Source organism: Mchenga conophoros, linkage group LG3 (genome assembly GCF_057382185.1).
Source record: "Mchenga conophoros isolate Kocher_MC1m ecotype Shallow Benthic linkage group LG3, M_conophoros_male_GT1.1, whole genome shotgun sequence".
Taxonomy (NCBI): Eukaryota; Metazoa; Chordata; class Actinopteri; order Cichliformes; family Cichlidae; genus Mchenga; species Mchenga conophoros.
The window spans coordinates 64,691,263-64,716,654 of record NC_140528.1 but is presented as its reverse complement, the minus strand read 5'-3'; the positions used below and the strand labels follow the sequence as shown (position 1 = coordinate 64,716,654).

General features: G+C 41.4%; 1 protein-coding gene across 1 annotated transcript in view; it reads right to left on the bottom strand.

The window, feature by feature from the left end:
- Window positions 1-25,392, bottom strand: part of LOC146580106 (uncharacterized) — a 326,051-nt gene that overhangs the window by 161,555 nt on the left and 139,104 nt on the right. Inside the window, exons 16-17 of the mRNA XM_085268041.1 lie at window positions 10,743-11,042; window positions 9,653-9,916 (exon numbers count right to left, since the gene is read on the bottom strand). Of these exons, the coding sequence (XP_085124167.1) occupies window positions 9,653-9,916; window positions 10,743-11,042 (564 nt within the window). The remainder of the gene's footprint in view (window positions 1-9,652; window positions 9,917-10,742; window positions 11,043-25,392) is intronic.

The window sequence follows — 25,392 nt, the reverse complement described above, 5'->3', positions numbered from 1 at the left end:
TGTGCTCTCTCTGTGCTCTGTTTCGTGTCCCTGAATTTGTGTCGGTAAGTTCAGTCTGCAGGTTTCCAGTTTTACTTTGAAGGTCTGTGTCTCTTGTCTCGTCATGCTAACTAGGATCAGCTGTGCCTCCCTCCTGTTTGCCATCCCTCTGTGTGTGTATTTATAGTGTGGGGTTGCCTTTGACAGTGACAAGATTCTCCCATGTTTCACCCCAAACAGGACTGAAATTCTGTCACTTCATTTTCCTTCAAAGTCTGGCCGGCACAATAGTAAACCGGGACTCTCATGATTTTTCATTCCCCTCTTTGACTCAGATTAGTGTTTAGTCCTGTCATGGTCCCTCTGTTCTCATCGGTCTGACCTGCCATTTCTGCCTTATTCTCTTCGCCAAGCTCTCCCGCCACTATCTCTGTGTGTGTGTGTGTGTGTGTGTGTGTGTGTGTGTGTTTTCTGGTGTTCTGATCTTTGTGAAAGTATTGGGACTGTCAGGAGAGTTTCCACCTCTGGGCTACAGAGCTTCAGTTGATGCAGTGTCATTGTAAGACAAACAGTCAGTGTAACCATGGCTTGTAAGTCAAGACTGCCTTTCTGTGTGTAAAAATTACTTACCTGTTTTCTGCTTTATGTCCCATAATCTTGAGAAGTGGAGCTGGAGAACTCAGAGACTTTTTATAAATAGTTCTGTAAAAGCTGTGGAGGGAGTGTTTTTGTATTTGGAGAATCCTGATATCAACAAGGCATTTTAATCCAGATAACTGCCACTCACTGGGGATTTTCTCCTTTCCGATCTCTTCTCTGTAAACCCTAGAGATGGTTGTGTGGAAAATCCCAGCAGATTTTCAAATAACTCAGACCAGCCTGTCTGACACCAACAACCATGTTACATTCAATCACCTTTATTCCTGATGCTCAGTTTGAAGATGAATAATATAGCAGACCAGTCACTAATAAAATGAGTCAATGAAATGTGGCCAAAACTGAAGATTAGGCTTAAAATGTTCCTTTTTGAGGAAGTTTATAATAAGGACTCGATTAGGGGACCCTGAATCCCTCACACTGCAGTAGGTCTAGTTCTAATCTGGGGGTTCCCATGATGTGTTTACACACCAGGTAAAGAGTAACATTTCATATTTCATGCAATAAAAAGTTATAAATGAATGATCAAACTATCATCATGATATCTCCTGATTAACTAACAGTGGGTGCAAAGCAGCTCTTTCTGTTTTCCACATTCACCAAAGAGGCAAAGTGTCAGTTTTGTACTTAAAGCTGTGGGCCAAATTAGCATGATGATGCATTTGTAAAACTGAAATTGGAAAGTTGTGCTAACGGTGCGCTAATTTAAAAAGATGCAGTCATTTCATTTCAATAATTACCTGCTTAACAGCTCAGAAACGAGCCCAGCCAATGAGGGAGGGTGAGAGAAGGATCTAATTGTTTTAAATAATGATTTATGTTTTTCTGTACATGTAGCGCGCAGGTTACAGAATACAAAGTGGGTGAATCCTTCTGGATGAATCCTGCTTCAACCTGAGTTCTCAAATTTATCTTAAACTTTGACGTCACTGTGCTAAAACAGCCTTAGAAACCGATTTTAACTCAAATGTTTGCGCGCACATGTAAATGGTAAATGGCCTGTATTTGTATAGCGTCTTACTAGTCCCTAAGGACCCCAAAGCACTTTACACATTCAGTCATCCACCCATTCACACACTGGTGATGGCAGGCTACATTGTAGCCACAGCACCCTGGGGCGCACTGATAGCGGCAAGGCTGCCGGACACTGGCACCACCGGGCCCTCTGACCACCACCAGTAGGCAACGGGTGAAGTGTCTTGCCCAAGGACACAACGACCGAGACTGTCCAAGCCGGGGCTCGAACCGGCAACCTTCTGATTACAAGGCGAACTCCCAACTCTTGAGCCACGATCACCCCATAAAACTGTCTTAGAAACAGATTTTAACTCAAATGTGTGCACGCACATGTGGGTGTGACCGATGCGCTCCGCTAACTTAGCACCTCTGTTCATATGGTGCTGATCATATAGCTGCGGGCAGCAGTTGTGTTTTGTATTGTATTTGGTGACAGTAGCAATAATCACTCACCTCAGTGTGAGGAGTTTCTTCCCATCCCTTTTTTTGTGCTTGTTGAGTGTTGAGTGGACTTTCTTCATCATAGCCACGAGCTCCCCTTGTTTTTGTGAAACTTCAGTGTGAGATAAGACCACTATCGGATAACCCTTCCCACATTTATCTATTATTATTCCAGCGATATTACTAGGGATGAGAAGTTCAGACATTTCAACACTGTGCTGAACTTGCTTAGCGCAGATGTTTCAACACACTGCTCCGAAGCCTGGTCCAAAACACCCAGATCACGTGACCACGACTTAACGAGGTTTTAGCAACCCAGTTTCTGCAGGTGGCGTACCTGCTGCTTTTAGGTATTGCCAGGCGCAGGTATTCCCAACCAGAGTCTTTTGGGCTGGGCCTTGTAATCACTGAATTAATGCTTATGATGCTACTGCTTCAATTAATTACACGCACATATTTAAAAGGAAGTGATACCCTCTGTGTTGTTATTATTTTTGCTGTGGCTTGTGAAAACTAATGTAGACTCTCCAACCACTTAAACATTGCAGTCCAAAGTGTAACCAAATAAACATTATACAGATATATAAATATCTTATTTTAATGATGAGAGAAAGCGAGAGAGCGAGACTGGTGAGTGAGCTCCATTCACTCCTATCAGCAAAAAGAGAGCGGCACACTGCGATGTAAAATCAACAAAATATCTCACTGAACACCGCCTCTGCGTTCAGGCAGGAAACAAAACACTGAAAACACACATTTTCAGCTCTGACTCCGACTGTTTTCAGGTTTTTTTACTTTCAACAGAAAATGTAATTTGCTGCACCAAGAGACGTCACACACTGCGGTATTCACACACTTCGTCACCATAAAGAATATGTTTATACTGCAAAAAGAAAAGGAAGAAAAACAGCTTTTTCATGTTTTTATACCAAATAATTCATTTTTACGTGATGCAGATCTTTAAACTCAGACAGTAAAAGTATTTGTTTGTGTCCATAGCAGCACTTCCTGATGTAACTCTGCTGACTTTAAGTTGCTGCTATCAGCTACTAAAAATCAGAGACTTTTTCTCACTGCTGTTGGAACAGGATACATTCAAAGTTTGATATTAAAGCTCAACAATGAATAAAAGGTGAATATGAAGAGCATGGATCTGAAACAAGGACACACCTCTGTGTGCTTTATGCTAAAAGATAGTACCAAATCTATATCATATTATTATTCAATATCATCTTAATAAACACTAAAAAGTGAGCGTGTCTGATATTTGGGCAGCAGAGGAGCAACAGTGGATTCATAAAATGCTTCTTTTTGGCTTTGCTGCTGCAGCTCTCCTCACTGACCTGTACGACAAACACACAAAGAACACAAATGTCCAAGTTTCAGGATGTTCACCATTTAATAACTTGAAGAATAACTCGTCCTGCATGGCAGCATAATTACCAGGAAAGCTTCCTAACGTGACTTCAGAATAAACTGCTGCATCAGCTGCAGGACTTGATTTTCCTGTGAGTGGAAATAAGATTTTAAGACCAGATAAACATGTTGAACAACATTCACTGTTTACCTGCTTTCTTCTTGGCTTTTCCTTTTTTGGGGTGTTTGACCTCAGCATACATCAGACTGTCCTCTAAAAGAGAAGTCAGAGCTCAGGATGCATTTGATCAGCAGATATATGACACAGAGCTGTTGGAAGTAGAGGTGGATTTAAACTCTGCAGATCAACCCTGATTTGTCAGCCACAGCCATTAACAGCATTAATGCTACGCTCCCCTTAATGATTCACGCTCTTTGTAGTTTCACTAGATTATTACTTTAGCTGCCAAGAAAAGAACAGACTACTTTAAGTGCTAAGAGCAGCATGTAAGAATTATGTATGAGATGTATTTACAGTTAAAGTTGCCTTTACTGTTACACAAAAAGTTAACAATTTAGACTTTTGAACACAGGATATTTTATTTAAAGAAATTAGCAGGGGCAAAACAAAAATCTTAATCAACTAGTAATAATCATGTAATTCAATCACCTGACTGTTATCCTAATGTAACTAATCTACTCAGTGCTATCACTGATTTCAGATATAGTGTGGAAGTGAGGAGAGGGGTAATGCCCCGGTCAGTGTTGCACTTCTCTCCATCCTGTGCCTGAAAGTCCAAATGAGGAAGCAGTAACACAGTACAAAGTCTTCCAAGTCTTGTGAAGGACAAAAATGATCATTTCAGTTCATAAATTCACAGTGATTGGACAACTGAAACTTTTGACTGTGAACTCCACTGTGCTTTCTTCAGATGTTGCATCATCCCCTACTTTCATCACTTACTCATATTTATATGCCCTACATTTATTCCACACACACTTTCCATGCTATTGGCACATCCGATACTTTCCTGTATCAAACAACCAGCTTAAACAGCTGTGCTCAAGCTCTGCTGTACTTCTAGTGGTGCACCGCACTCAGATTATATGCTTTATTTGTTTGTGTTTGGTTTTGTGATCAGTGCTCTGGTTCAGAATCAGTGGATGCTGTGATTCAGTAAATCCAGCTGAAAAGCTGACTTTTTTGCCTCCCTGATTAAAGACTTTAATGAAAGCCCCAAAAAGTTGATTCTGTTCATCTGGACATACCAATTTTTGGCGCAGCGTGTTTTGGGGTTTAAAAGCCACAGAGACGCAGTGTTTAGAGAAAATGCGTCTCAGCTGTTCCGATACTCCTGACACAAATGGGATCACTACAGGTTTTCACTTAGGCAGCGCTTGTCCTTCTCTCCTGGATCAGCTGGAGCTTTCTTTAGGTGCCTTCCCAGCTTTGACAAATGTCTAGCTGGGATAACTACATTTACTCAGGGCCTTCTTGATGTAATGTTTTTCTGCTTCCCTGGACGCTGTGTCTGTGGGGATGGTGTTTACTCTGTGTTGTAGCGTCCTGGTGACTTTTTGGGCTTCACTTGCCTGGATGATTGAGCATGCATCAAGACACTTTAATGAAAGGCAACCCAACAAACCTGTTGGTGACATTAACCTGTGATCTGAGGAAGAGACTGAACTCAAACTGTGGAAGAAGTTTGTTTTGAGTTTTCTTCGTTCTTTGCAAACATTCTGACCTGCTGTGTTTCTGAATCACTCAATAAATCTGTTCAACTTCTCCAGTGTGTCTGTGTTTGAGTGCTTTGAATGACAACAACAACACAGTATCATGTTAAACAAATACACCTGACTTAATGACTAACCCACCAAAACCTAAATGACTGCAAATTAACTCTGCTGATATGTAGCAGCTAAGCTTGGTAAGGGAATAACTAAACTCCAGGTTGACCTATAATAACCTGCAACATAATGAAATGACACATTTCAGTACAAACACTGAATGAGACTGTTGTGTCTGTACCTGCAGCTCCCGTCTTCACCTCAGAGTAAACAGCACTCTGCTCTGGTTCATGATGCTTCCCTGTGAAGATGATCAGGTTATTTGACACAAGAAAATAATTTTTTTTAATCTTTATTTTTTGTATTTTTACATTATATTTACAGTTATTATTTTTAAACTGCATGTGTTTTATGTACTCACTCTTCTTTCCAAAGGTTTTAAATTTAATAAGAGCGTATGTGACATCTTGATGTTCATCTAATCCTGAAATGTTCATATTTTATTTACAGGATTGTAAACATGTCACATGGAATTAGTTTCATTAAATCAAAAACAAGTTTCATCTGTAACTGCTCTGTGCTTTTCAACACATATACTGCACCATTTCTGTTGTCTTCGACATGAGAAACTGATTCGTAGATGTGATTAGTACCTAAAAAAAGACGAACCAGGGTCACATTAATCATTTTAATAAAAACATAAAAAAGAGATTAAATATTTCTGTTCATGATATTTTCGGACCATGAACCCATAAAGTTGTTACTGTTTGTGTTGTTATGATATTAAACAACAACATTGTGGATTCTTTCAGTCGACTTAAAGACACAATCAGGTTGTAAAATCCTGTTTATTTCTCATTTTATGTTCATGTGTCAGCTGGCTGTTTGGATGTTTGTTCCACTGGATTTTGACGAACGTTCTTTGAAAAGCTGCTGAGCACAAAATGAGCCTAAAAACTGTTCCTGTTAATGAAGACTGATTTAAAAGTCAATATTAATAATGATGATAATAAAGATCGGTAAAATGCTGACCGTATTGAACATAGCCGTACTCATGAGTTTCATTCTGGTTGACTCCATGATTTGTGGAGGAGCCCGGACTGTGACTCTCAGACTGGATCGACCTAAAACAGGAAATAAACACAATAAACTCAAAAGTAACTGATGTTTGTTTAAAATAATAATAAAAAGTATTTTACCAACCTGGTGAAGCAGGAACCTGTGAAAGAGACAAATGTTATTACACATGTTTGTCATGTATAAATTGTTCCACTGATATTTAGTGTCATGAGATCAGAATACATGTATATGTGTGAATAATTAAAGTGTATGTAGCAAATAAACTCTCTAATACAGCATGAAAAGAAGAGGCTCTTACACTTGGACTGTCTGCAGCGATACAACAAGAGCAGGAGAATAATAATGAGAGAGACTCCACAAACCAGTCCAACCATCAACCACACAGGAGATGAAGAGCTGTCAGCTCCAGACACAGTTACTGTAACAACAAACAATAATTAATTATTAATAAAGTATAAAACAAACACTCTGAGAGCACAAATCTCTGCTAAGGCAGCTCACTCTGTTGACAGTATTTGCTTTTAAGGGAACACTATTGCATTTTCTATGTATTTATTTATTCTATGTAGTGCAGCCACTTTATGAACACTCTCTGTCTTGTCACATTCCCTCAGATTTCCTGCCCTAACTGCTCTCTCCTCTCCCACAGATCTGCCGCCCTCACACTGTTATGTCCGCTCCTCTGGCCTGTCTCTCTCACCTCAGTTAAGATGTTTTTGTAGGACTCACTCCTTAAGTTTAAGTTCATTTATGTTTTGTTCTTGTTGACCAAGTCGAAGCTTGCAAAATGTTGCGTTAAATGAATGAACCTTTGTTTGATGAAGAAACTTTCACTCATTACTTCCTGCACTTGAGTCCTGAATCACAACAATATTAAACCTGACAATATACAGATATTACAAAATATTACAAAAAGTTCTGACAAAATAGATCCAGGTGACTTCAAGCCTTTAAACAGACAATCTAATGTTCCTTCTCAAGCATGAAATCCATTAAAATCCATCAAATGTTTTGATCCTGCTCACCTTTAACTGACATCCAGCTCTGTGCTGACTCTCTTCCTGAGTACTGACACTTGTAGAAACCTTCATCAGACTTTGACACTGCAGAGATCTTCAGCTCCCCTTGGGTATCATTTTGAATAAGTTTGTCATTGTGATAGAAAAACACATTGGAAAGTATTTTTTGTGTTCTCAAACTGCAGCTCAGATTAACAGAAGCTCCCTCAGTCACAGGATGAACAGGACTCACCAGGATAGGAACATGACCATCTGTGAAACAACCACACACAATTGTTTCAGTCACATCAGCTGGTGCACACTGTTAGAAAAAGCTGAGACATAATAACAAGGATGGATTACAGAAATGCTTTTTATGATGAAGATCTGATCTTGTATTTAAAATCTACTGTATATGTCCTATTTTTACCAAATAATTTCTATAGTACTTGTTTTGAATTGCTATTTGCAAAATAAAAAGTTAATCTCTTAAGGTCTCGGTTATTGTTTACGTAACGTGAATGAAGCACAACAAATGCTACATTAATGTAGTCACAGTAGTGCCATACGTCTCCTCAGTAAATGTCCTCCACCCAGAAAGGTCACATGTGAACACAAAAACTTCACTCAACCAAACCTCATTACAATGAAGAAAAATATGAGACTGAGTTCTCTTTAGAAAGTGTGATGGTGGAAGTTTTAACCGGGACTGTGATGATGATGATGATGATGATGATGATGATGAGTTAAGGTATGGCTTGTTTGCTTTAGAGAGGATGAGAACATGTTTATTACAGTATGTTGATGCGCAACCGATTTTTAGCTTTTAAAAACTGAACAAATCTGTAAAGAAAAAAACAACCAAACATTTAAAGTATTTCAAATTCCATTTGCTGCAAAGCCGAAAAGGTTTCCACTCCACAATCTGAAATGCACATGTTTAACAAGCATCTGACTAAATTAGATGATGATATTCATGTTTATATGTGACTGCTCTAGTAGCGAGGTGTGGTTTCAGCACAGCTGCACGAGGAGAGGTGGGGCAGAATAGATCTGCACTGAGGAGAACTGACACACAGCATGATCTTTGACACCACTGCACTTTTTTACATGATTATCTTTACGAATAACACTTTGATGACAGAGTTGTTGAGATTTTTAGTGGTTTAAATACAAAAGAGAAAATATGAAAACAACTTTTTGCTAAAAATCATTTATAAAAATCCATCAAATGTTTTGATCCTGCTCACCTTTAACTGACATCCAGCTCTGTGCTGACTCTCTTCCTGAGTACTGACACTTGTAGAAACCTTCATCAGACTTTGACACTGCAGAGATCTTCAGCTCTACTCGGGTATCATTTTGAATAAGTTTGTCATTGTGATAGAAAAACACATTGGAAAGTATTTTTTGTGTTCTCAAACTGCAGCTCAGACTAACAGAAGCTCCCTCAGTCACAGGATGAACAGGACTCACCAGGATAGGACCGTTACTATCATCTGTGACACAATCACACACAATTGTTTCAGTCACATCAGCTGGTGCACACTTTGAGAAAAAGCTGTGAGTCGTGTCTCATGATCTACATGCAGACCTGGCTTCAGAGAGATTTTCTGAGAGCCTGGTTTTAATGACTGGAGAGACGTTTGAACAAGTGACAACATTTCAGTGCTTAGATGTTCAGTTACAGTGGGTTCATCATGTGGACCATCAACACTTCGTGTCGTCAGCACTTGCATTTTTGTTAGAAGGCTGAGGGTCCATGGAGTGTATAATTGCATCATGTTACTATTTTATGTGGAGATTGTTGAATCTGCTATTTGTGATATCACTACATGTTTTGGCAAACTTTCTGTCAAGCTCAGATCCCAAATTCAAAATTTGATTAAGAGGACTGGAAATATAGTTGGGATGCTCCCTTCATCCTCCCTGCAGGAGTCAAATTATTAACAGTGACATAATTTAATGGTTATACTTGAAATTGTAAACATTTGTATGTTTGTCTTATTTTGCATCACGTGTTTGCCTGAATTTTTCTGAATGGAGACAATAAAAGTTCATTTAATCTGATGACCGAGATGTTGAGCTTTGTAGAGTTTTATTCTGACACAGATCATATAAAATTACTGTCTGCAAATTTTTACAAACGTAATTATGAAAAAATAGAATGAAATGAGACCAACAAATTAGAATATTTTGATGCTTTTCTGTCTAAAATTGTCAGAATTTTTTTTGTTTTGCCACATAGAATTACTTCACATACAGCAAAGCTGAGACAAATGTTCATGTGACGTCTAAATCATTCAGATCCAAGAAGTAAATGTATAATAACATACTCTGTACAGTGATGTTGACTGCACTGCTGAACTCTCCCGATCCAGACTCACACCAGTACACTCCAGTATCTGACTTTGATGTGTGGATGTTACATGTGGATCCAGTCATTCTCTCACAGTTATAATAATATAAAGGATCACTCTGGGGAACAGTCATCACTCTCCACTCAGTGAAGTTTCCCTCACAGGTCAGTGAGACAGAGTCAGAGGTGAAGTGTTGCACTCTGTCAGGACTCACTGTGAGAGACGCTGCTGAATGAACATCTGGAAACAACATGCAGTGAAGAGACAAAGCTCACAGATGTTAGGATTCAAAAGATCACAGTGAAAATATTTGTTTGTTTGAAGCTTTTGTTTTGAAAATCAAATTTAATAGTTCAATATGATAAAGTGTTTGTTTGATGAGACAACACTGAGTCTGACAACAAGCCCTGAATCACACAGACAGTCAAATCAATGGAAAACAAAGGAGCCGAATACTGACATGTTTAAGATGATCTAACCCACATGCTTTATCTGCTGGCAGCTCATGTAGAGCTTGGTACATGTCATGTGACATCATGAGCTTTGAGTCATCACTCTCAGCATCATCCACCTGATACAGATCACTCTGAACACACTTCAGTCATTTGCTGTAATGTTTCTGTCATAATTCTGTGATATTGTCTGTTTCACAGATTCCTTCTACAGTGAGATATTTTGCAGCAGCAGGACCAAAACTAAAAACCTTTGAAGTATATTTTAAATGAACAATAACAGCAGCTGTTATTTGTGACGTCTTCTTCTAGCGTCCATCTGTAGTCAGTGTTTCTCTTGTATTTGTCAGAGCTGTTAACCTGCCTGCTGACATCTTTGTTTCTTTATTAACTATATTTGACTTTTTTATCTGAGCACCTACCTGAGCACTAAACAAAGAGTCTTAACTGTGTAAATCCTGTCTGTGCACCAAGTAAAAATAATCAGTACAAACAGTATGTACACAGACATCAATAGTTGTCATGGAGATGAGATTTTAATGGTCTAAATGTTGTTGAATAAAAATGATGACCTAACATGAGCTCATTGAAAGGACAGAGAGAAACAAACTGACCTGCAGACCAGACAAACTTTGGTTGACTGTGATCAGTGTGATACTCTGGGTCTCCTCTTCCAGCTCTGCACACATATCCTGCTGTGTGTGTCTGTCCATGAATGATGTAGGAGTCCTGTGCAGTCCCACTGCCATCAGGTAGCAGCTCATAACTGGAGGATTCCTCTGATAGATCAGGAACAGCTTTATACCAGTAGAAGCTCCATCCTGCAGACGGATGTTCAACCTCACAGTTCAGAGTTACTGAGGCTCCAGGACTCAGCCATAATGGAGACACAGTGAGGACAGGACGGGGTTCATCTGTTCAACAAAGATTTTCTCTCAGTGAACATGTAGTACAGTCTCTGAACAGTGAGCTCAGTTTATACAAAGAATAATAATCTCAGTCTATGAACAGAAACACATTTTACAAAGTGTTCAAACAGCTTAAAGCAAATATGACTTACTGTCAGAAACTGTCAGTGTGACTGAATCACTCCACTCTGTTGTTTCATGCTGTGAACTTTTCATTCTGCCCTTACAGCGATAGTTTCCACTGTTGAATGATGAAGCAGATCTAATCCTGTATTCATTTTGATTTGGAGGTTTTCTGATGCTGATTGTTTCCCACTCATAATCCCACTCAGTGTCTCCTCCATGGATCTCACATCTGACAGTGATCGTCTCTCCTCTGTATATCTCAGACCAGTTTGGATGCAGAGTCACAACAGGCCTGATTGAGGCTGTTACTGTTCAAGAAAGTACAATAAAAACACATGAATGACAAAAAGTTCAGTTACTATGAGATGTAGTGTTTTGTAGGAAGTTACATTTACACTCACCAGTTGTGTCAATCCAAACTGACTCACTCAACTCTGTGTAGTAAACTGGTTCTCCTCTTCCTCCTCTGCAGCTGTAGCGTCCTCCCTCTGAGACACTGATTTGTCCATTTGTCACAGGTTGATAAGATTTCCAATCTCTGTACCAGTAGTATTTCCATCCAAAAGATGATGATGATGGGCTCACAGAGCAGGTCAGGGTCACACTGCCCCCTACTGGAACAGCTGTCCTATCAGCTCTCAGTTCAGCCTTTGGTTTGGCTGCAGTTCAGTTTAGAACAAGAACATAAAAGTAAAAATGACTGAATCAGAACAATTTAAAGATGTAAATATATATATATATTGTCGCAGACGGTGAAGGCGCTACAGGGAAAACAAATCCTTTTTTGTCTCCCCGCTTTTGCATGCACAGCGGTGGGCCCGAAGGAATATGGAGTGCCAGGACTGCCATAATGAATTAATTAAATACACCATTAAATAATTAATTAAATGTGGCAATAATTAATTAAAATTGGAATTAATTAATTAAATAAATAGTTATGCCACATGTAATTAATTAATTATTGACACATTTAATTAATTATTTATGTATTTCACATTTTAATTAATTATTGACACATTTAATTAATTATTGACACATTTAATTAATTATTTAATGATATATTTATTTATTTCATTTTGGCAGTCCTGGCGCCTGGCTCTCGTCATGAAATAATTTTATCTGTCAGCCTCACCCATCAAACTCAGGGGGCGGGGTTAACGCTGCCCATGCAGCTTCTCTAACATTTGATTGGTTGCCGTGCAAAGTAAGTCAAAACAGGTCGATCCTAGATAATCGATTGCTTGTGTAGACTTGGGGCAGCCAGTTATCCCAGAATGCAGATCAAATCACAGGCAGCAATGGTGGTGGTGTAGTTTTAAAATACCCCGTTTTTCTGTCACCAGCTACACTTTTAACAGTGTTTTAGCCGCGAATGTCGCGACGTATGTCTGGTCAGGTTGTCAACATAGAACATGTTTGCAAAAGTGCTCAGATGTTTTCAGAGATTTCACTAGCTCTGCTAACAGTTAGCATGCAGAGTGCACCGAGGGGGTTACGTTAACCGGTTTGTTTACATATTCCACTCTCCGTGTTCCACATGTTGCATTCGCAGATTCTCATTTTCACCGAACGATCGTCTCTTTCCGCCTGGTCTTGTGTCTCTGTGCTTCTGCAACATAAAGAACGAGCTGACATTTTTCTCACGAAACCAGCGATCAGCTCAACAGACCCTCAGTTTACCTGCATGCATCCTCCTCCTCATCTGTCAGCTGTTTAACACCTGCTGCTAATTCAAGAAACACGCCTAGTTACCTGGTGATAGTCACAGTTTAACTGGGCAGCCGGTACTCGATATAAAGCAATGTCAGTGCATTTTTCTGCACAAGATAAGTAAATATAGTGTTTTCCCCGAGCGCAGAGCTGCTGGAGCTTGTTTCCTTACAGAGCACTTCATCAGCGGCTGATGTCCAATCACCGGCACACAGCTTTGAAACCTCAGCTGAGTTTTAGCTCTCAGTGGTTAAACGCTGGACTTCATTCACTCAGGTTCTGTCTGTCGGGTCACGTTTACTTCGCTGTTTTATTTACAACTGAGCAAATCGGTTTGGCTGAGGTTAAAGTTACGTTTCAGAACTGCATAGTTTCACAGACGTTTAATGGTTCAGTGGCACATGTGTTAGACTGAACTATCAGCTAAATATCATCTGTTTTTTAATAGTTATTCAACTGTATTCTAAGCACCAGCTGTCTGTTAGAATGTGATTTTTTTTCTCTCTCTGTTGGCAGAGGTATAAAAATGCGCAGGAAAATCTGACGTGCATGGCAAACTTCACCGACGATAATTAGGGAGGAGTAAACACACGTCAAACATAAATGAACCATTTGCCTGTCTCCATAATTGAGAGCATTTTCTCTTATGTCAACACTCTCTCTCTTTTTTTTTTTTTTTTTTTTTTTTTTTGCTTTTTCGGTCATGTTATGTTTACCTGTCAAAGGTTTGTTACAAACTATGAAACACATCGTGCAGACTTCTGGAGGTTAGAACAAAACTAATACTGCTCATGAAGGAGACTAAAGGCAGGAAGGTGTCCTTTAAAACTAAACATGTTAATAGGACCTCCCTATTTATATCATAGTTTATGATATAGCACATGTATTTCAGTAATAGCCTGCTGATTTCAGTGGTGAACAGTCACACAGCTCACGTGGGCGTTATCTGTGATACCCCTTAACTATAATTTATCCAAGTTAACTTCAGTTAACCATTCATACGGTTCTTTTGCAATGAAAAACATAAACACCCATGCTGCCTGTAGGTTTCCTCAGTGCCAGCTGTTAACATTATAGCTGATTATGCAGTAACCATGGTAACCACGGACTCTGAGCGGCTGGATCGACGGAGGTCAGACAACAATTTTACATGTATGATCTTAAAACAGGACACAGCCACTATACGTGCTGGCCTCATATCAAATGTGAAGGCAGACTGAGTCTATGTTTGACGTTTTTTATATCTAATCTTCCTTTTCAAACATTTAAACAGCAGCGAGTCTGCAGCTGAGGGAATACAAACTCAGATTGTCGGAACAGGTTTGCTCGTTTCTTGGATTCATTTGGTGATTTATTAAATGTATAACTATTATTCTAATCTGCTGCTGGGTCTCTTACACTTTTCTTTATGCTGTATATTTTCACGTCTCTGGAATAGTTGGAAGTTAGATAGTCAGCTGGGAAACTTTGTGTTAACTCATGGAGCTGAGGATATCGTGGATATGCTGACCTCGCTGCATGGTGTACAGAGCGAGGTCAGCATGATTAATATTCACAATAAAAATATTAGCCGAACATCATGAAGTCTGTATGTGTTTCATAGTGTCGAACAACCTTTGTACAGTTAAAGCCAGCAGTTACTACATGACGGAAACACCAACGTTATCTCTTTTATGTGTTTATACACAGGTCACACTGATTACTGAACAAAAACCCAAAGATCAGATGTTAAACAGATTTATTTGCTCTCTCTCCTCCTTAAACATGTTTTTAATGTTAGTTATAATTCAGAATTGGCGACTGAAACACGTAGGACACATAAGAACATCAGGAAATAAAACACCGATAAATATAACCTCAGTAAAAGAAGTCAGCGGGGGTTACTACAGCTGTGTACCGGGGCCTGCGCTTTGTCGGTGGGATTGCTTGCGAGGCGAGCGGGTCTATCCCACGCTTTGCCGTGAGACTGGACAGACATCTCCGAAATCATCGAAGCACTTTTGCAAAGAGGCTGTATCTTGACAAACCGACCAGACACATGAAGATTAAACCACTACATTCTCGGCTAAAAAAATATTAAAACTGTATTTGGTAACACACAAACAGGGTTTTTCAAAGTTCAGTTCTGTTAGCTTCCACATGCCGGTTGTTGTGTGCTAGAAACAATGGCCACCAGGCCAAAGCAATGGTTTTGATTCGATCAGCGTTAACCCCGCCCCCTGAGTTTGATGGGTGAGGCTGACAGATAAAATTATTTCATGATGAGAGCCAGGCGCCAGGACTGCCAAAATGAAATAAATAAATATATCATTAAATAATTAATTAAATGTGTCAATAATTAATTAAATGTGTCAATAATTAATTAAAATGTGAAATACATAAATAATTAATTAAATGTGTCAATAATTAATTAATTACATGTGTCATAACTATTTATTTAATTAATTAATTCCAATTTTAATTAATTATTGCCACATTTAATTAATTATTTAATGGTGTATTTAATTAATTCATTATGGCAGTCCTGGCACTCCATATAGGAAGACGGCACTGAAGATTTGCCTTTTTCTATAGTGTTTTGCCCATTTGGAGTCATGTGTGAGTTGCCGTCCCTTTTTAACCTGTGTGCTATGTTGATTTGTTTTTAAACGGTTCCCCGCAGCGCTTGTCCTGTCTCACGGGCAATCATACAGTTTTATCATTTTTTAATAAGGTAAAGTTTTTAATTGTTTTTAGGTGCCGCTGTTACACTGTTTCTTTTATTTTGTATTAAAAATTAAACTCTTTTAAACTGACTGTGCGCCTACGGCTCTGTCCTATTTTAAATAGGTACCTACCACGGGTCACAAGTAGATTAAACCTAATCAAAGCATCAAATAAATAAAGACATGAATGAGCAAAGCTACCATGTCTAGAGGAATGATGGCTTTTATGTATGTGCTCATGTTCTAAAACCAAACCAATATATCACTACTGGTGCCCACAAATCTGGGAACCACCAAATCTGCTGTCAGCTAGTGATGGCCAAATGAAGCTTTCTGAAGCACTGAAGCTTGTATTGAAAAACGGTTCATTACTCGAAGCTTTTCAACACAGTCCTATCTGGTGGCCAAAAATATGAAGTGCAGCTTGAATCCACAAAATAAAACCAACCGCTTCATAATGATTGCCCACTCTACAGAGTGGAATTCTGTCTGATATTGGGCCGCTGTTGTGTTGCTTTGAACGTGTATTTTTTGGTGGTTAAAAAAATCTGTTTTATTTGTTTAATAAATAGTTTTGACCAGTAAACTCTCCTTGTTTAAATATGCACCATGGTGTGGTCTTTCTTTGCTTGTGACTTCTTGATGTTGGTAAATACAATAATTGAAAAATACCACGTTACATATAATATATACATATAATAATGTACAACACATTATGGAGTATGCTTCTGCTGTGAGGTCTTGCCTCCATGCACGTATGCATTTAATCGCTAGACGGGTGTATTTATAAATAATATTATATTAGGGAAATTTTCCCAGACATATTTTTGACCTTCGAACATAAGAGTGTCCATAAGTGCACATGGCACCAGGACGCTCTAGGCCGTAAGTCGATGATCGATTTTGTAATCGTATCACCAGACCTGCGACCATATGTTCTGGACACTCGGGTAAAGAGAGGGGCTGAGCTGTCAACTGATCACCACCTGGTGGTGAGTTGGATCAGGTGGCGGGGGAGGACACTGGACAGACCTGGTGCACCTAAACGCGTAGTGAGGGTGTGCTGGGAACGTCTAGCAGAGGCCCCAGTCCGCGAGATCTTCAACGCACACCTCCGGCAGAGCTTCGACAGCATTCCGAGGGAGACTGGGGACATCGAGTCCGAATGGACCATGTTCAGCGTCTCCATTGCCGAAGCTGCTGCATTGAGCTGCGGCCGCAGGGTGGTTGGTGCCTGCCGTGGTGGTAATCCCCGAACCAAATGGTGGTCACCAGAGGTGAAGGGAGCCACCAGGCTGAAGAAGGAGTCCTATCAGGCTTGGTTAGCCTGTGGGACTCCGGAGGCAGCCGACAGGTATCGACAGGCCAAGCGGAATGCGGCTCGGGCAGTGGCTGAAGCAAAAACTCGGGTGTGGGAGGAGTTCGGAGAGGCCATGGAAAAAGAATTTCGGACTGCCTCGAAGAGATTCTGGCAAACCGTCAGGCGTCTCAGGAGGGGAAAGCGGTGCTCTACCTGCACTGTGTATAGTGCTGGCGGAGCGCTGTTGACGTCGACTGAGAAAATTGTCAGGCGGTGGAAGGAATACTTCGAGGACCTCCTTAATCCCACTGACACGTCTTCCGAGGAGGAAGCAGAGTCTGGGGATGAGGGGAATGACCCGCCAATTTCCGGGGGCGAGGTCACTGAGGCAGTTAAACAACTCCTTGGTGGCAGAGCCCCTGGTGTTGATGAGGTCCGCCCCGAGTTCCTGAAGGCTCTGGACGTTGTAGGGCTGTCCTGGTTGACACGCCTTTGCAATGTTGCGTGGAGATCAGGGGCAGTACCTGTGGAATGGCAGACCGGGGTGGTGGTCCCCATCTTTAAGAAGGGGGACCGGAGGGTGTGTTCCAACTACAGGGGGATCACACTCCTCAGCCTCCCTGGGAAAGTCTATGCCAGGGTGCTGGAAAGGAGAGTTCGTCCGCTAGTCGAACCTCGGATACAGGAGGAACAATGCGGTTTTCGTCCTGGTCGCAGAACACTGGACCAGCTCTTCATCCTCTCGAGGATACTTGAGGGTGCATGGGAGTTTGCCCAACCAGTCTACATGTGTTTTGTGGACTTGGAGAAGGCATTCGACCGTGTCCCTCGGGGTGTCCTGTGGGAGGTGCTGCGGGAGTATGGGGTGTCTGGCCCATTGCTACGGGCCATTCGATCCCTATACAACCGTTGCAAGAGCTTGGTTCGCATTGCCGGCAATAAGTCGGACTCGTTCCCGGTGGGTGATGGGCTCCGCCAGGGCTGCCTTTTGTCTCCGGTTCTGTTCATAATTTTTATGGACAGGATTTCTAGGCGCAGCCAAGTGGTGGAGGGCTTTCGCTTTGGTGGCCTCAGAATCTCATCTCTGATTTTTGCGGATGATGTGGTTCTGTTGGCTTCATCGGGTGAGGGCCTCCAGCTCGCACTGGAGCGGTTCGCAGCCGAGTGTGAAGCAGCGGGAATGAGGATCAGCACCTCCAAATCTGAGGCCATGGTTCTCAGCCGGAAAAGGGTGGAGTGCCCACTCCGGGTCGGGGATGAGTTCCTGCCCCAAGTGGAGGAGTTCAAGTATCTCGGGGTCTTGTTCGCGAGTGATGGGAGAAGGGAGCCGGAGATCGACAGACGGATTGGGGCTGCAGCTGCAGTAATGCGGACGCTGCACCGGTCCGTCGTGGTGAAGAGGGAGCTGAGTGTAAAAGCGAAGCTCTCAATTTACCGGTCGATCTACGTCCCTACCCTCACCTATGGCCACGAGCTGTGGGTAGTGACCGAAAGAACGAGATCGCGGATACAAGCGGCAGAAATGAGCTTCCTCCGAAGGGTGGCTGGCCTCTCCCTTAGAGATAGGGTGAGAAGTTCGGCCATCCGGGAGGGGCTCAGAGTAGAGCCGCTGCTGCTCCACATCGAAAGGAGTCAGCTGAGGTGGTTCGGGCATCTGACAAGGATGCCCCCTGGGCGCCTCCTGGGTGAGGTGTTCGAGGCATGTCCCACCGGGAGGAGGCCCCGGGGCAGACCCAGGACACGCTGGAGAGATTATATCTCTCGGCTGGCCTGGGAACGCCTTGGTATTCCCCCGGATAAGCTGGAGGAGGTGGCTGGGGAGAGGGAGGTCTGGGCCTCTTTGCTTAGGCTGCTGCCCCCGCGACCCGGCCTCGGATAAAGCGGATGAAAATGGATGGATGGATGGATGGATGGATGGATGGATGGATGGATATTTTTGACCTGGGGGTAGAATTGATTGAGAAATGGAAAAGGAAAATGCTTATTAACTTGTAAATTAAAAACATGATGCATTTAAGGTAACCCTTTTCCATTTTTATTTAAAAAGAGAATTTGTTCTAGTGTGCGATGGCCGAACCTGCTCCTTTTCATGGCGATAATTTCTCCTGCCTTAAGGAAAATCCCTTCACATGGCACAGAGGAGGTATGCAATAGGTATGCAATAGATGTAGGCTGCCGGGGGATTCCCATGATGCATTGAGTTTTTCCTTTCCAGTCACCTTTCTCACTCACTATGTATTAATAGACCTCTCTGCATTGAATCATATCTGTTATTAACCTCTGTCTCTCTTCCACAGCATGTCTTTATCCTGTCTTCCTTCTCTCACCCCAACCGGTCGCAGCAGATGGCCGCCCCTCCCTGAGCCTGGTTCTGCCGGAGGTTTCTTCCTGGTAAAAGGGGGTTTTTCCTTCCCACTGTCGCCAAAGTGCTTGCTCATAGGGGGTCATATGATTGTTGGGTTTTTCTCTGTATCTATGAAGCGCCTTGAGGCGACTTTTGTTGTGATTTGGCGCTATATAAATAAAATTGAATTGAATTGAATTGAATTGAATGTGTGAATAAAGAGTATGATGGCATTAAGCCCACACAGCCCACAGTCAACACAAAAAGACTGATAACACAACAGAAGCAGTGACAATGACGCTGGCATGTTTTAGTATAGAGGACTGTCTATACTAACACACTACAAAGAGCAAAAAGGCCCAGCTGTTACAGAGACTGTGAGCTCAGGTAGAAAGAAAACATTTTTCTAGGGTCCAGAACAGCAGCGCCTCTTATTATAATCACCATAAAAGACCACGGACAGAGCCCTTCAACACAACACCTGATCCACCAGCTGCAACATGAAGAAAAACAAACCTTCGCACTTTCTACTGATAGGCAGGGATAGGCCAATAAAAATATACATGGGCCAGTAAAACTCTGACCTGACCTGAGCCTGTTAGGTTGGACACTGAATTATTATTCTGCACCGTCATAACATCTGTTTTCAGCAGCAAACTTCAGAATGCTGATGTGCTTTTCTTCATTGCAGCCAACAACATGAAATTGTCCAAAATGTCTCGGTATGCTGAAGCATTAAGAGTTTTTTTCACTGGAACTAACTCCTGACTTGCAAATTAAAAACATGATGCATTTAAGGTAACCCTTTTCCATTTTTATTTAAAAAGAGAATTTGTTCTAGTGTGCGATGGCCGAACCTGCTCCTTTTCATGGCGATAATTTCTCCTGCCTTAAGGAAAATCCCTTCACATGGCACAGAGGAGGCTGGAGTGCAGAGAAACTGGTAGAGATGCAGTTATACAGTCTACCTGGGCCCCACAAACTATCAGCTAAAGAGAATAAATAAATTCAATTGCTGCACATTTGGCAGACTAACATTTTCAGATTAATTAAACAATAAAATATATATTTTTACAACATTACATGTAAAGAATCAAGTGGAAGTTTTTCTAAAGTTATTTAATGATATTTATATTATGGAAGCAGATGTTTGACATTTTACCTTTTTCCCGTTTTCAGATATAATAAACACGCACAAAACAAAAGCAAAAAGCCAGAACACAAAGCTGGAAAACCCACCCGATTGACAAAAATCAACTCAAAATTCTCCCACACAACAGAACCTCCTCTATTCCTCGCTGGCTCCAAATCTCTCAGTAGAATGATCAGTGGTTCGCTATCTGTCACCATCAAAACACTCCACAAATCCCGCGAATGATTCACCTGCTTATAAACCATTGAATCAGACACCGAAGCAGTTAGGTTCTAAATGAAGCTTCGGACGTCACTGATCACGTGACTCTGGCCAAACGAATCAAGCTTCAACACAGTGCTTCTGAAGCAGTGTGTTGATTTTTTTGACACACGCACCTGAGCTTCAGCTTCAAGCGGGCCATCACTAGCTGTCAGCCCTGTGTGGGCACACCCACTTAATAATAATAATAATAATGGATTGGATTTATATAGCGCTTTTCAAGGCACCCAAAGCGCTTTACAATGCCACTATTCATTCACTCTCACATTCACACACTGGTGGAGGCAGCTACAGTTGTAGCCACAGCTGCCCTGGGGCAGACTGACAGAAGCGAGGCTGCCATATCGTGCCATCGGCCCCTCTGGCCAACACCAGTAAACACTTGTGTCAGTAAACACTTTTGGTTTTCATGTGACGTATGACCCTGAAGGTAAGCACGTCATGGACTAAAGTAAAACAGTATGTTGGATGTGCCACGCAATGCTCAATTACATGGGTGGGAGCTAGTGTGTTAGCGCAGTTAGCTCGTTAACGTGTTGGCTGTCTAGCCCCATGCACGGGGCTATCAGGGGTAGCTCGTTAATGGAGATTTGCCGTGTTGTGGCGTTAAGGTCATTTTAACGAGGTTAACCTGAAAGCACTAGTGGGAACACAACGAATATGACTGAACATTTATGCCGACATCATCCTAGTGCAAAGACAAGTGAAAGATGACAAAAACAACAAGCATGCATGCTACAAACTTTACCCGAGTCATATAGACAGCCGTTAGCACATGATTCTCCTCATGGGGACCTGATATGTTTAATATGCTGCTGAGAATATAGCCCAGAAGAAGCGTATAGTATAGCTTTTATTTTGGAAAGAGACATTTCTCTGTAATAAACTCTCTTTTCCAAAGATGAGTGATTCCTCAATCAGATACAGGGCTCGCAAAATCGCTAGCCCGACGTCCTGGGGCTAGAGATTTTTCCAGTCGGGCTACCAAAATCTATCTCTGCCCTGCCCGTCCGGCTATTGTAGGAAGGAAAAATATATGTCAATGCTTTTGCATTCTTTCAGAAATGTAGCTGAGTAATTATGTCATTGGCATCGGTGAGCCACTGTCAATATGTGACATATTGAAATCGCGTTTGAATTTGCGCTTGTTTTTTGCTTTCACTTTGCAATCGCGTGAACTGTGTATAGAGAGCGACAGTACTGATTGGTGAGTGATGATAATTTGTGCACCAATTCCTCTGACATCGTCTTATTAATCGTTAGCTTACTACGCAAACATGACAAGTGAAATCTCCCGCAGCAAGCTTAAACATGTGAGAGGTTGATCGCGCAGAGAATCGCTGAGCTTATGTGAGTGCGTGTGTAAAAGCAACAGGATATATATTTTAGTTCTGCTGAGCCAAATAAGACAGGTCAGGGTGAAGAAGTGACAGCCAAAGAAAAGCTTACCACAAAACGGAGAAGTTATGACAAATGAGACTATAAGGCAAAAAGAAAGTGCAGCTTTATGGTTTCATGGACAAAATAATTTCTGTGGCTGCAATATGATGAGCTAAATAACCAGGGCTGCACATAAGTGGTCCGCAGGTGCGCATTCGCTGTCAAAATAAAAAACACGCACAAGGGTTAGGGTTAAATTTAAAAACTGTACTTTTGAGTTAAAATATATATTTATAATTTTAATAAATGACAAATTAAAAAGGCATGAACATTTTATTTTGTATCGAAAAAATATCGAACCGTGATACCAAAGTATCGAACCGAACCGAACCGAACCGTGAATTTTGTGTATCGTTGCACCCCTAATATATATATATATATATATATATATATATATATATATATATATATATATATATATTATATATATATCGTGGTTGTAGGTATTGTCCGTAGTGCTGCATTAACATCTTCTAGCAGACCTTCTGAGGGTACTTTACGTAATCTTGGTAACCGGCTACGGGGGATCCAGGTTTCAAGCTTGGCCATGATCCTATTTTTCTATTATTTACCGTAACGGTGGTCCCCGTGGTAATCGGAGCACTAGGTGCGGTGACTCCCAAGCTAGGCGAGTGGCTCCAGCAGATCCCGGGAATAACATCGGAGATCTCTGTCCAGAAGAGCGCAGTCCTGGGAACAGCTAAGATACTGCGCAGGACCCTCAAGCTCCCAGGCCTCTGGTAGAGGACCCGAGCTTGAAGGATAAACCGCCCGCAGGGGCGTGCTGGGTGTTTTGTTTTTTATATATGTATATATATATATATATATATATATATATATATATATATATATATATATATATATATATATATACACAACTGTCACCTAGTTGTGTGTGTGAAGTCTTGTTCTTTTTTAAATTTGACAGCTTTTAGAGGTATTTCCAGAGGACACTGAGGCAGACAGCACACCATGGAAGTTTAAATGTATAACAGTGTAAGAATTTACACAGCAATAACATTCAGCTATTCATTGAGTAATTAAAATAACTTTATTATTTTAAAAAATCTTCAACACAAATTTGTTCCTCCCACGCTTGATGACTGTGTAACACTCGGTTGTCAGCACAACGTTTTACTCAAATTTGTGAATAAAAACAGACCTGCAGTAGAAAACCTGCAGCAGGCTCACATGTTAGTTCATGCATTTATTACTTCCAGGCTGGACTACTGTAATTCATTATTATCAGGATGTCCAAAAAACTCACTGAAAAGCCTTCAGCTAATCCAAAATGCTGCAGCAAGAGTCCTGACAGGGACTAGAAAGAGAGAGCATATTTCTCCTGTTTTGGCTTCCCTTCATTGGCTTCCTGTTAAATCCAGAATTGAATTCAAAATCCTGCTCCTCACATACAAGGTCTTAAATAATCAGGCCCCATCTTATCTTAATGACCTTGTAGTACCATATCACCCTATTAGAGCGCTCCGCTCTCGCTCTGCAGGCCTACTTGTTGTTCCTAGAGTATTTAAAAGTAGAATGGGAGGGAGAGCCTTCAGTTTTCAGGCCCCTCTTCTGTGGAACCAGCTTCCAGTTTGGATTCGGGAGACAGACACTATCTCTACTTTTAAGATTAGGCTTAAAACTTTCCTTTTTGCTAAAGCATATAGTTAGGGCTGGACCAGGTGACCCTGGATCCTCCCTTAGTTATGCTGCAATAGATGTAGGCTGCCGGGGGATTCCCATGATGCATTGAGTTTTTCCTTTCCAGTCACCTTTCTCACTCACTATGTATTAATAGACCTCTCTGCATTGAATCATATCTGTTATTAACCTCTGTCTCTCTTCCACAGCATGTCTTTATCCTGTCTTCCTTCTCTCACCCCAACCGGTCGCAGCAGATGGCCGCCCCTCCCTGAGCCTGGTTCTGCCGGAGGTTTCTTCCTGGTAAAAGGGGGTTTTTCCTTCCCACTGTCGCCAAAGTGCTTGCTCATAGGGGGTCATATGATTGTTGGGTTTTTCTCTGTATCTATGAAGCGCCTTGAGGCGACTTTTGTTGTGATTTGGCGCTATATAAATAAAATTGAATTGAATTGAATTGAATTGAATGTGTGAATAAAGAGTATGATGGCATTAAGCCCACACAGCCCACAGTCAACACAAAAAGACTGATAACACAACAGAAGCAGTGACAATGACGCTGGCATGTTTTAGTATAGAGGACTGTCTATACTAACACACTACAAAGAGCAAAAAGGCCCAGCTGTTACAGAGACTGTGAGCTCAGGTAGAAAGAAAACATTTTTCTAGGGTCCAGAACAGCAGCGCCTCTTATTATAATCACCATAAAAGACCGCGGACAGAGCCCTTCAACACAACACCTGATCCACCAGCTGCAACATGAAGAAAAACAAACCTTCGCACTTTCTACTGATAGGCAGGGATAGGCCAATAAAAATATACATGGGCCAGTAAAACTCTGACCTGACCTGAGCCTGTTAGGTTGGACACTGAATTATTATTCTGCACCGTCATAACATCTGTTTTCAGCAGCAAACTTCAGAATGCTGATGTGCTTTTCTTCATTGCAGCCAACAACATGAAATTGTCCAAAATGTCTCGGTATGCTGAAGCATTAAGAGTTTTTTTCACTGGAACTAACTCCTGATAAACAGCCCCACACCATAATCCCCCCTCCACCTAACTTTGCACTTGGCACAGTGCAGTGAGACAAGTGCTGTTACCCTGGAAGCTGCCAAAACCACACTCATTATCAGATTGCCAGATAGAGAAGTGTGATTCGTTACTCCAGAGAACACATCTCCACTGCTCTAGAGTTCAGATGAAGCGTGCTCAAGACTTGGAGCTGCTTAACCATGGAAACCCATTCATGAAGTTCTGTACGTTCTCTTCTTGAGCTAATCTGAAGGCCACATAAAGTTTGGAGGTCTGTAGTGATTGACTCAGTAGAAAGTTGGAGACCGCTGCACGTATCAGTATCCACTAACCCCTCTGTGTGGTTTTACTTAACCTACCACTTCATGCGTTGCTGTCGTTCCCAATCACTTCTACTTTGCTATAATACCACTAACAACTGACTGTGAAATATTTAGTAGTGACAAAATTGGACACAGGTGGCATCATATCACAGTGCCACGCTGGAATTCACTGAGCTCCTGAGAGCGACTCATTCTTTCAAAGATGTTTGTAGAAGCAGCCTGCATGCCTACATGCTTGATTTTATACACCTGTGGCCATGGACGAGCCGCAGGTCTCACTGAGAATTCAATGATTTGGATGGCTGAGTGACATTTGGCAAT